Source organism: Hibiscus syriacus, unplaced genomic scaffold (genome assembly GCF_006381635.1).
Source record: "Hibiscus syriacus cultivar Baekdansim isolate YM2019G1 unplaced genomic scaffold, ASM638163v2 tig00002840_pilon, whole genome shotgun sequence".
NCBI lineage: Eukaryota > Viridiplantae > Streptophyta > Magnoliopsida > Malvales > Malvaceae > Hibiscus > Hibiscus syriacus.
The window spans coordinates 9,162,618-9,175,285 of NW_024061947.1; the positions used below are offsets into that span (position 1 = coordinate 9,162,618).

Genomic DNA, 12,668 nt, shown 5'->3' on the forward strand with positions numbered 1-12,668 from the left:
AAATATGGTCATTTTAATTATTATTGGAATAATCATATGATATAAATATTATATAAATAAAATTATTTCATTATTTTTTTATTTTATATATGAAATAGAATCAGAGAATTTAATGAAGGTAAACATTGGGTAAAAGAATCTAGTTTCAGTACAAGGAATTTACCTTTCTTACCATATATGTACCTAATGTATGTAACCAGAAGTTGTCAATATTTTTCATCTGTCATATTAGCAGAACAACTATTATAACTTTTCAAGGTGATTGATTATTTTGCCCTTCGCAACATTTGTAATTTGATTACCCAACTCCACCACCACCACTGCTTTCCTTGCTCTCCTCCGCCTTTTCCTCGACTGCCAACGCCGCCACTTGTTTCAGTTTCTCGAAAACCGGATAACAAGAAACCACCGAAGAAGATCTTAATCTTTAAATCTCAAACAACACTCTTTTTTTCACACTGAACTCACTCTACAAAGCTACATTTCTCAAAGGTAAGTCCAGTTTATCAAATAATGCCTCATTTGCTTGATAGTTGTTGATTGATTGGTTAGTCTTTTTAGTTTAACTATAAACTGTTGCTGGTGCTAGCACGGTTGAACTGTGCACAGTGAGTAAAAATGAAAAAGAAAATGTTTTTACCTCTGCATTTAGTTGTTTGTTTTTTAATTGCAAGAGAGATTTCGGTTTCACGCTCAGTAAAATGTTTCCTTTGAGATTTTTGTTGATTTTTTTTTCGGTGAGGTTTATTATGTTCGGATTTTTATTACATCTTTTAGATTTCACCTGAAGCCATTGATGAACTCGGTTTTGCTCGAGATTTCAATCTCATCTGATTCAATTTCTTGTATATTTATATTTCAGTTTCTAAATTTGACGGCTTGTCTTTTTCCATCACGTTTCTGCCAAACTCCTGTCTCTTCTACATTCTAGTAGTACGATCTGCTTTGTAGATTTTCAAGCTTGCATCCTTTTCCCCTTCACTTTACTTTCTGTTTGGTAGCTAAGAAAATGGGATGAAAGAGAAGAAAAACTTCGATTTTCTGACAGCTGTGTAATTTGATTTGGTCAAAGTATATTCTAGTAAAAAAAATTAACTTTGTTCTTAGGATTCTCGGTGACAATTAATTGAAAACAATTACTAGTTTGGTGAATTAATACCAGAAACAATTAGCCGTCAGTGTCATCAAACATGTTTCTGGTTATGGTTTTTGAGGGAATTGAATTTGGTTTGAAGTTGTTTCCTTTTCAATCAGAAAATAAAGTATTCGAAATCGGGTGGCCGCAATGTGTATTCTTATAGATTTGTTTTCGGGTTGGAGGGAGGCTATGATGTTTAATTTTTCCATACAAATTATATGCTCTTCTTGACAGGCTACACAAGGGTTGCAAATAATGGACCGTCGGTGGCCGTGGAAGAAAAAATCATCCGATAAAGCTGATAAAGTTGCTGCTGCTGAAGCAGATGCCACCGCCGCTACTTTGGCCTCAGCTGCAGCTCAAACCGACCAGGTAAATCTTTTATACTTAGCTAAAATGAACAGTAAACATACTTGCTTAGGCTTCCTTTTAATTCTTCATTTAATTCGAAGTGCATTATCTCAGCTGGAACAGAGATTGGGATCTGCTTATCATCTAAATTTGTTGAGCTGTTTTATTATCGGATACTGATTCTGTGATTTTCGTTGAATAGGATACCTACAAAAAACAGAAGTACGTTCAAATTTCCATGGAATCGTATTCGCACCTCACTGGTTTGGAAAATCAAGTGAAAACATACGAGGAACAAGTTCAGGCATTGGAGGATGAGATCAAGGACTTGAATGAAAAGCTCTCTGCTGCTAATGCAGAGATTACTACCAAGGAAGACTTGGTGAAACAGCACACTAAAGTTGCAGAAGAAGCAGTCTCGGGTTAGTTTGCTCGAATGTTCAGTGTCTAATGTAAGACTAATGTCTTCCGGTTAAGCTCGGCCTGATTTTTCCCCCCCTCAATCTTTGCTGTTGATTTTACTGTAGGTTGGGAAAAGGCTGAAGAAGAGGCCTTGGCGTTGAAAAATCATCTTGAATCTGTTACCTGTTGAAGCTCACTGCTGAAGATAAGGCATCACATTTGGATGGCGCTCTTAAGGAATGCATGCGACAAATCCAAAATCTAAAGGAAGAACATGAATGGAAGTTGCAAGATTTGGCTGTTAGCAAAAACAAGCAATGTGAACAGATTAAGTTTGAGCTTGAAGCGAAGATAGCTAATTTAGAACAAGAGCTCCTTAAGTCCGACTCTGACAATGCTGCAATTTCTAGGTCTTTGCAAGAACGTTCTAACATGCTGGTCAAGATTACTGAAGAAAAAGTCAAGAGCTGAGGCCGAAATTGAGCTTTTGAAGGGAAACATAGATCGTGCGACAGGGAAATAAATTCACTGAAGTATGAGCTTCATGTAGCTTCCAAAGAGCTAGAAATTCGTAACGAGGAAAGAAATATGAGCATGAGAACTGCAGAAGCAGCTAACAAGCAGCATATGGAGGGTGCCAAAAAGATAGCAAAGCTAGAAGCGGAGTGCCAAAGGCTGCGAGGTCTCGTGCGGAAAAGCTGCCCGGGCCTGCTGCACTTGCCCAAATGAAGCTAGAGGTTGAGAGTTTAGGACGGGACTACGGAGATACTCGAATAAAGAGGTCTCCTGCCCGGCCTTCTAGTCCACACATGCCCACTGTGACCGACTTTTCCCTTGACAAGGCACAGAAATTCCAGAAAGAAAATGAGTTTCTCACGGAACGATTATTAGCAATGGAAGAAGAAACAAAGATGCTGAAAGAAGCTTTGGCAACGCGTAACGGTGAACTACTGGCGTCTAGGAATATGTGCGCTCAGACATCTAGCAAGCTTCTAACTTTAGAAGCGCAACTCACCATCGGCAACCAACAAAGCACCCCCTCAAAAGCTATTCAGATTCCTGAAGTTTTCTCAAGTCGAAATGCTAGCAATTCACCAAGTGTGACTTCCGTGTCTGAAGATGGAAATAATAAAAAAAGTTGTGCCGACTCATGACAACAGATGCGATCTCTGAGCTGTCTCCATTCAAGAAGGAAAAGAGCATTGAAAAGTCGAGTAGAACTGAAAATGCAAAGCACCTGGATCTCATGGACGATTTTCTTGAGATGGAGAAGTTGGCGTGTTCTCCGAATGATTCAACTGCAAATGGTGCAATCAACATTTCAGATTGTACCAACAATAAGACACCGGAAACTGTTAACGGTGATGCATCGGGAGAGATTCTTGTAAAGAACTCCAGTCTGAAAAGCAGTATGATCTATCACCATCAGCAAATCCCGGGTCTACAAATATGGATTTGTCAGAAGTCTATACTGAATCTGATGCAGACAAATTGCTTGTTACGAATATTCAAACAAAGCTCTCTATAGTGCTTGAATTAATGTCCAAGGATGCTGATGTGCAGAAAATTCTTGGGGACGTCAAATGTGCCGTTCAAGATGCACATGATACCCTGAGCCAGCACTCTGTCATTGGTGTCGCCAAGGAGGTGCATGACTCTAATGGCACATGCAATGGACAGGACCATCATGGAAATGGTAGCTTAACTGTAGAGGAAATTGATGTGCCCCAAGGTGATAAGGTGGCTTCAGAAACTGTGCAAACTATAAGTCGAGAATTAACTGCTGCAATTTCTCAGATTCATGACTTTGTACTGTCCCTGGGAAAAGAATCAAGGGCAGTTGACTTCTCTTCCGACAGCAATGGATTAAGCCACAAAATTGATGAGTTCTCTGTCACCTACAATAAGGTCTTATGTAGTAATGTGAGTTTGGGTGATTTTATTTTTGATCTTTCTACTGTTTTAGCCATAGCCAGTGAAATAAGATTCAATGTGCTCGGCTACAACAGTAGTGTTGCCGAAATCAATAGTTCTGAATGCATAGATAAGGTTATTTTACCAGAAAATAAGGTAAATCAAAATGATTCATCAGAAGGGAGATATCAAAATGGCTGTGCCCACATTTCGATTCCAACTTCCAATTCTGAGGGTGCTGATGATGGAAACATGGTCTCGGAATATGAATCAAAACAAACGAGCAACATCTCTATGGAAGTGTTAGAGGATTTGAAGTTGGAGAAAGAAAACTTGGCAACGGACCTTTCTCTATGTACTGAAAATCTGGAGATGACCAAGTCTCAATTATATGAAACCGAGCAGCTTCTAGAAGAAGCAAAATCTCAACTGGCATCTGCTCAAAAATCAAACAGCTTGGCTGAGACACAGCTCAAGTGCATGGCAGAGTCATACAGGTCACTTGAAACACGCGCAAAGAAGTTAGAGACCGAGGTGATCCATCTCAGAGAAAAAATCGAAACTCTGGAAAGTGAGCTTCAAGATGAAAAGATAAGTCATCATGATGCTTCTGCCCGATGTAAGGAACTAGAAGATCAATTGAAAATGTAAGCATTGCACTCTTTTCATACAATTTAAAGTTAATACCAACTCTTTGTCGTTTGATCCTATATGCCTGCGTATTTTCATATAATAACATAATTTTTTTCCATCACGTTTAGGAATGGGAAATGTTCAGTTTGTTCGGCAGACGATAACGACCTCAAGAACAAGCAGGTGAAACTATATTTCATGTCGTCTTTTTCTTTAAACCATGAAACCTAATGTTAATGTTAACAATAATAACGAGCGCATTATAGTGTCGGATATGGTCATGATATGATCACTTTTGAATCCATTTTCTAATGGAACAATCCATGTCAACAGGGTTTTCTTATTTGCAACCATGAGACTTCTTGTACAAGTCATTCTTCCTAGGTTCTATTTTTCTTCTGCAATTTAACACGCCTGACTTTAAGATTGTTCATGTTGACAACAGGACAAAGAATTAGCTGCTGCAGCCGAGAAGCTAGCGGAATGTCAAGAAACCATATTCCTTCTCGGCAAGCAATTGAAAGCACTCCACCCTCAAAACCGATAAGATGGGATCACCCTACAATGGGAGTAGTCAGAAGGGTGAAGGTCTCTGTGAGGATGGACCCACAACCAGCGGCATGAACTTGCAAGACTACCAGGTAGAGATAGACACTGCTGAATCAGGCCACGGATCCCGACTGGTGCAGAATCCCTACGGAGTGCTTTAACACACCGTGCAGCCTTCTGACACCGAAGCAAACCTTTTGAGATCACCTGTCTGTTCAAAACACAGTCCTAGCACTCAATCTTCGACTTCTGCCACAACAACGCCGGAGAAACATTCGAGAGGCTTTAGCCGTTCTTTTCCTCCAAAGGAAAGAATGGTGTTTAAGAAAGCAGTTCATGGACATAGAAACTCTTCACTTTGAAATAATTGGAAGAACCAAAGGTTAGAATTTGTAACCGATGACTGTATATGCTATCCTGTGTGATTTGCCTAAGTGAATGTAACATAGTTTTGGAATGCTGAATACATTTTGGATTTGTAGAAGTCCTGTTCATTTGAAGCCTACCCAATAACATGATAAAAGCGACATAGGTTAAACATGACAATATTATACAAATACACTACGAAAAAAAGTAACAATACTTTATTAAAGTATCTTAAAAATATTTTCACAGTAAAATATGTAATCAAATAAAACTGACCTGAACGTATGAAAAATAACTAAAAATTATTAACTCTCGGGTTTAGGAATATGTTTTAAATATTGCATCTTGACATTCGATTTAAGGAGTCAAAAAAGTCGAATATTATTTCTTTTATGGTATTTTTTTAGTAGAAAAAAATCTTAAGAGATTAAACAAATTAATATGAATTTTTCTATTTTTGTAATAGAAAGTATTCAAAATTCCATCGTCATGCTTACGTTACGTTACTGTGAATATGTTGTATGTATTAATAGGTAAGTTGGGGGTACACAATGCGATGGGTAAATCTGAAACAAAACAAAGAAGAAGAAACCCACATTTTGTTGAGACATGCAAACCCTACAGAACAGCCCAACTCCCAACATAGGTACCTATTCTTGTCCTAAAATAAAACAATTCTGACTTTCAATTCCAATATAATTCTAGAAATACAATGAAAGTTATTAAATTATTATAAAATAATCTTTTTTCTAATTGTTATAAAATGATCGATATTTTTTGTTAAACTATTGTAAAATGATCATTAAAGCTATCAAACTTTATGATCATAAAAACTACAAGGTGACCACTACGTAACAATTTGATAAATTTAATAATTATTTTAATTATTGAAAGTTCAATGACCCAAAAGATTATTTAAGTATAATTTAAGAACCTCCAATATACTTTATTCAATTTTAAAACCGTACCTTTGTTGCAATTTTATGCGATTCACTTAGTCCAACAGTTTTACTGTATTTTTTAACGAATATTTTATGGTTTATGTTCGCAGTTTATGATTACCTTTTCTATTAATATTATTTTTAAATTTACTCTCTTAAAAGTATAATATAAACATTTCATGATCTTAACTTGAATTATATATATATATTAAAAACATATATAATGTGACATTGTAACTACTGATTTGATACAAGCACATGGAGCTTTTAATCCTGATGTTTATATGCTTATTATCTTCATGATCACACTACTTTATTGGCCTTTGCTTGACCAATTTGGGTTTAAAAGCAATTTCTGTTACCTTCTCTATTAATGGCTTTCATTATGTCCTTGAAATCAAATGACCGACAGTTGAACAATTTTGAAAATTAGACATAATGAAGAATTAAGATCAACATTAATATTATCAACCAGACATTAATGGCAAACGACTGATGTTACTTAAATTTTTATTTACACACAGAATCTCTAATTTAAATTTGACAAGGACGAAAGCAAAGGTTTAGATCAAGTTTCACCTTATATAAATTATATGTAATTTTTTAATTACTTTTTTAATAGAACCCGTTAGTATTATTAAAAGTGAAAATATTTGAATTTATAATAAGAGTTTACAATTATGTTGTAAACTAAATATAATTTGGACTTTTCCTATAACATTGAAAATAATCACTTTAGATCATATAAGGATCATACATAGAAAAGGTTAAAAACACAATCAAAAGACTCGAATAAATAAATCTGATTGTATCGGCAAACGAACCACCAAAGAAAATTAAGCTATTGAAAGACCAATGAGAACTTCAAATCAGAACCGAACATCGTGAGAAACTATCCACGAACGTAAAATCGCGCGTCCAAATTCAATCCGAAGGTGCATAGCAGAGAAGATCAACAAGATTTCAATTAAGCGCTATCTTAATCAGTCGTGAAGTCGTTCAATCCTATCCCGACAAAACATAAATAAAATAATGAAAAACAATAGAGAAAAAAAAGGAAAAACGTGTCACAAAGGTAGAGATAAACGCGTCTTAAATGTAGAATTATTCTTATTAAAACAAAAAAAAAGAAAAAAGAACCAACGATCGGTAATCAACATCAAATTGGTGTCACCGCCGGTTAAATAAATAAAAAACTTAAAAGCAAAAAAAAATGAAAAGAGGAGAGCGACTAGTGTTATTTTTTAATTAGTTTTAATTAAAACAATTATTCAATTAATTATGTAATGTTATATTTTTACGGATTGATTTTGATATATTCTGAGTCGTTTAATTTGTATATGCATATGCTTTACAGTTACATTATAATAGTGATCGTACGGGTGACTTTAGTGATAAAAGAATTGTTGTTATTCCTTGAGATTTCGGGTTCAAGCACCAAGAATACCAGAGATTTGAGTATTCAATGTCACATAATTAGTATTTTGTCTAAGTGTAGGGATTAAAATAAAAATTAAACGATTTTACTAACGGGTCACATCATCAAACTAACGACATTCAATGTCCAAGTATAATGTATTTTCTATGTAAGTGACTAAAACTTAATAAAACGATAATGTAAGTGACCAAAACTTAATAAAAACAATAATGTAAGTGACCAAAACTTATGTTTTTTAAATTTAGTGAGCAAAAATGTACAAATATAAAAGGAAAGTGACCAAAACTTAATTCATGTATTTTCTATGTGGAAATGATGCAATTTTAATTTTATATATTTACGGAGCCACATAAGCAAACCGTTAAAGGTTTAATGCATTAACATTCGGGGAACATATCTTAATTAAAACAAAACGAAAGTGATCAAATCTTATGTTTTTTTAATACAATGAGAAAATATTTATAAAACTCAAACAAAAGTGATAATTTTTAGAATTTATTTATTTATTTTTATAAAAGTAAACCCTTAACTAGTGAACGTGTGCCTTGTGCTTGTGTTCTCAATTGAAAGGAGAAAGATTAAGGTGTACATGAACCGAGCTTGAACGAATGTGTTCGTGTTTATTTATTTATTTATTTTTGAAGGTGTTAATGTTCGGTTTGTGTTCGTTTAATTTTATTATCGTGTTCGTTTATTTATTTTTGAAGGTGTTTATGTTTGTTTGTTTAACGTTCACGAATATATTCATTTAATGTTAGTTAATATATTCATTTAATTGTTCGCAAACATGTTCATTTAACATTCGTTTACGGTTCACGTACATATTAGTTTTTAGTTTAGAATAGAAGGGAAAAGAGAGATGGGAAAAGGGTTTTCTATGTATAATAGGGAAATGGTAAAACTACACAACTAGTGCTTAAACTTCTTAGGATTCATAGTTTAAACTCCAATTTCATCATATTCAATTTAATATGTTCCTTCACTAATTTAAAAAAAACAAGCTTCTAAGCGAGGTTATAAACGAGCTTATTCGTGAACATAAACGAACCGAACACACTTATGTTCATTTTCTTATTGAATGGACATAAAAAATATGTTCACACTCATTTATTTAACTTAATAATCGAATATAATATAAACGATTCACGAACGATGTGTTCATTTACACCTTCTAGAAGACCTGATAATAATAAGGAAAAAAAGGGATAACCCCTAAATCTCTCACAGGGTACATTGACAATTGAATCTTGATATACAACCCGAATGGCCTCGGCGAGGAAAATATTTTCTCAGATTTACAAATCTGAAAACCAAACAATCTCTGTTGTGGGCTTTTTCTTGTGTCAGATCTGTTTAAACAACTCGGAAACGAGAGAGAGAAGCAAAAGAAGCAGCTTCATCTCAATTCAACGTTTCTCTATGGAAACCAGGCTTTGATTTTCATCTGAGCATGGATGTTAGAGACCGGAAAACAACCTCTTCACAAGGGATGGTGAGTCCCATGTCGTGATCGAATCCGAACTCTTCCTCTGCTTGGCGGAGCAACCTCTGGAACTCGGGTCGGGTCAAGAACGATATGGGTACAATGTATCTGCTTCTGTTCCGGCCAACGTATACGACGAAGTGACCTTTGGGCACGTCCAGAGGGAGTCCTAGCTGTTCATCATCGTCGTCGTAGCATTGTTGTTTCTTCCCTAAGCTGGAACATCGTTTAAGGATTTGCTTTATGAGGGCTGTCTGCGCCAGTCTGCTCGATTTCCCGTTGATCGCCATTGTTGTTGTTTGTAGCTCTGGAGAATGAGAGAGGTGGTGTTGGGTTTATATGGTGAGAAGGATTTTTCAAAGGAGAGGAGAAACAATATCATGTGGGGTTGTGGGGACAAAGTTGTGAGATTTGGGTCTATTTTTTCTTTTCTTTTTTTACAGGGGTCTGATGATGAAGCTCTAAGGACAGCCCTTCCAAGCGACATCACGGCCCCTCTTTTTCATGCCTTCTTCTATCACCCTTTTTCAAGCCTTTCAACCAAACTAATTCATCAACTCCAATAGCTACATTTCAAGAACTTCGTCTTTAAATAGTAATTCAATTTTATCCAAAATTTAATCGAATTAAATACCATTGCCAGATATTGAAAATATCTTTAAACTTCTTCGATTCCCCCATGTTTCTTATTCCTTTCCACGATTGACATAACAAGTTCATCTCATATGCGATTTATAATTCATCTCTTCTAATTTAAGTAAATAATCGCATTCATATCCCCTGAGATTATAGATTCCTTAAAAACTTTAATAAGTGAAAGAGAGTTCATATCATCTGCGATTTATTCATCTCTTCTAATTTACGTTAAAAATCGTATTCATGTCTCATAAGGTTATAGATTCCTTAAAAACTTTAATAAGTGAAGGAGTATATTCGAATATCATAATAACAGAGAGTTGACAATTTTAAAGTTATAATAAGATTCAGTTAAATAAATATGTTACAATCTTACATTTATAAAAAAAATAAAATTTTAAATAGATACTATTTTAAATAAATGCATAATTAAGGATCACATAAAGTGAAACTCCAATATAAATCCCATCAAGTGATAATATATTACTAGCAACAAATTTAATTTTTAAAATTTTATGATATATATCAATATTTAGTTTATAGATGATATATGAAATAAAATTATATAGTGTTGACGTATCAAATATTATTCCATAATAATAACGGTGACGGATAGGGATAGCAACGGGCCGGGTTCGGGCCGAGTATTGGTCCCCCCGTCCCTGTTTAAAAAACCGGTACCCGTCCCCATTTAAAAACTGCGGGGATTTAAACGGGGATCCCCGTCGGGTAATCGGAAAAAACCGCGGGAAAACGGGTATTCCCGTTTAGCATAAACAGTTATTTAAACGGGTATTAGACCGGGTATTGGGTCGGTATTGGGCCGGGAATCGGGCCGGGTATATATATATATTTAAATTAAATATATATTTTTATTTAAATTAAATTATTATTATATATATATATATATATATATATATATATATATATATATATATATATATATAAAATTATTTTTAATATTTATCGGGTCGGGTATCGGGGCGGGTATCAGGTAATCGGGACGGGGATACCAAACCCGTCCTCGTCCCCATCCCCGTTTAAAATAAATGAGTTTTTCCCGTCCCCGTTTATCATCCCCGAACCCGACCCGTTTAATTCGATTTTCGGTTTTTCCCGTCGGGTTCGGATTTTTTTGCCATCCCTAGTGACGGATATGTAGGTAATCAATGTACAGTTCCATTTATGATCATCGAGCTTGTGATTTTCTTAATCGATTGGCAGATAAAATATTAGTGATTCACATGCATGTACGTGCTACCTTTCATGCCTTTCTATAAATGGTTGTCCATTTTTCCCATATGTATGGGGTAATGGGAGGTAAGATAGTAGGCTACCCCCAACACCAGGTTGAGAGCAACTTCCGTAAGAGACCACGACCTCAAGGTTAAGAACCTTGTGCTCTACCAACTGAGCTGGATGATCATTTCCAACTTTCATGCCTTTCTTTGGAAGCCCTAATTCATTTCCGTCATTTTAATTTTGAAAACCATATCAATTCCTGCCATTTGAATACAACCAGGTTTCTAATGTTTAGTACGGACCGAACGATTTTAGTGATAGAGAATTTGTTCTTATTTCTTGAGGTTCCAGGTTCGAGAACTATGAATACCAAGGGTGTAAGTGTTCAATGTCAAATAGTTAAAAGTTATATTTGAATAGATATTGTCTTGTATTTATCCTAAATTAATAAAAAAAAATTCTAACGTAAATTCGAGATAAAATTTGACATAATACATGTACAGACAAAAATTTTAATATGTTTGAACTCATATTTTTAGTATAATATATCGGTAATGATAATTAAATTAAACCTAATAAGTAAATATAATTACTTTTTAGGGGAAAAACATTCAATAAATTTAAGATTAAAATATGAATTGTACTATATTTTTATATCTTTTCCCTCTGTACTAAAAAGGCATAATATGTACGAGAAGATGACCACACATCCGAGGATGATGTATATAGTTATATAGGAGAGTTATTGTACATCTATTATTTTAAGAAAAATATTAAATTTAGTTAATTTATTAATGATAATAGAAAAAAAATAAGAATAAATTTTGTATATCCAAATCTTTTTAGAAATGAGTACTAAAATTTTAGACCATATTTTTTAATTTCTAGATCTACCATTGCCTCTCATAATTGAAAATTAGGCTGATCCATGGAGGGTATACGTACCATTGCAATCCTTGCACTATATCTTGTATTATAATTTGGTCTTTTTATTAAAAAAAATCATTGCATTATATATGTTGATGAAATTTTTAACGGAATGGTTAAGAGTTAAATTGTAATATATATATATATATATAAATGTTTATATTTTAAAAGCTACAACATCAATAATTACTGACAAAGTGAATTTTTAATGGAGGAATCATTTTTTTTTCTTGTCAAATATACATGAATCAATTTGTTTATTTCAATAGAAAGACTAAAATGTAATATGAGATATAATATAAAGATTGTTATGATATTTTTACCATAAGGGAGACGTCTAAACAGGATCCCGTGCTGACGTCAAAAATACAATTTCCAATTGAACACGTCAATCCTTCTAATATAATTTACAAGTATCACCTCTTCTTTTTATAATTTTCATTTTGGTACCTCCTTAATTCTCTTTCATCCTTTTCAATTATTATTTTCTATATGCTTCTTATTCTTATCATTATATTAAGAGCTAATTCATACAGAGCCTCTGAATCATTCAATATTTGAATCATTCAACGTTTAATTATTCTAAAGTAACAAACAACCCTTAGTGAAATACTATGATTTGATTCGCTAAATTATGTGTACTTGATT

General features: G+C 34.1%; 1 protein-coding gene and 1 pseudogene across 1 annotated transcript; one reads left to right on the top strand and one right to left on the bottom strand.

The window, feature by feature from the left end:
* The first annotated feature begins 262 nt into the window (after window positions 1–262).
* On the top strand, window positions 263–5,299 carry LOC120156888 (annotated as a pseudogene).
* Window positions 5,300–9,134: 3,835 nt separating this feature from the next.
* LOC120156899 (auxin-responsive protein SAUR50-like) lies at window positions 9,135–9,505 on the bottom strand. Its single transcript, XM_039168169.1, has one exon. It carries the CDS (start codon window positions 9,503–9,505, stop codon window positions 9,173–9,175), a length of 333 nt encoding a protein of 110 aa, XP_039024100.1. The 3' UTR covers window positions 9,135–9,172.
* Window positions 9,506–12,668: the final 3,163 nt, after the last annotated feature.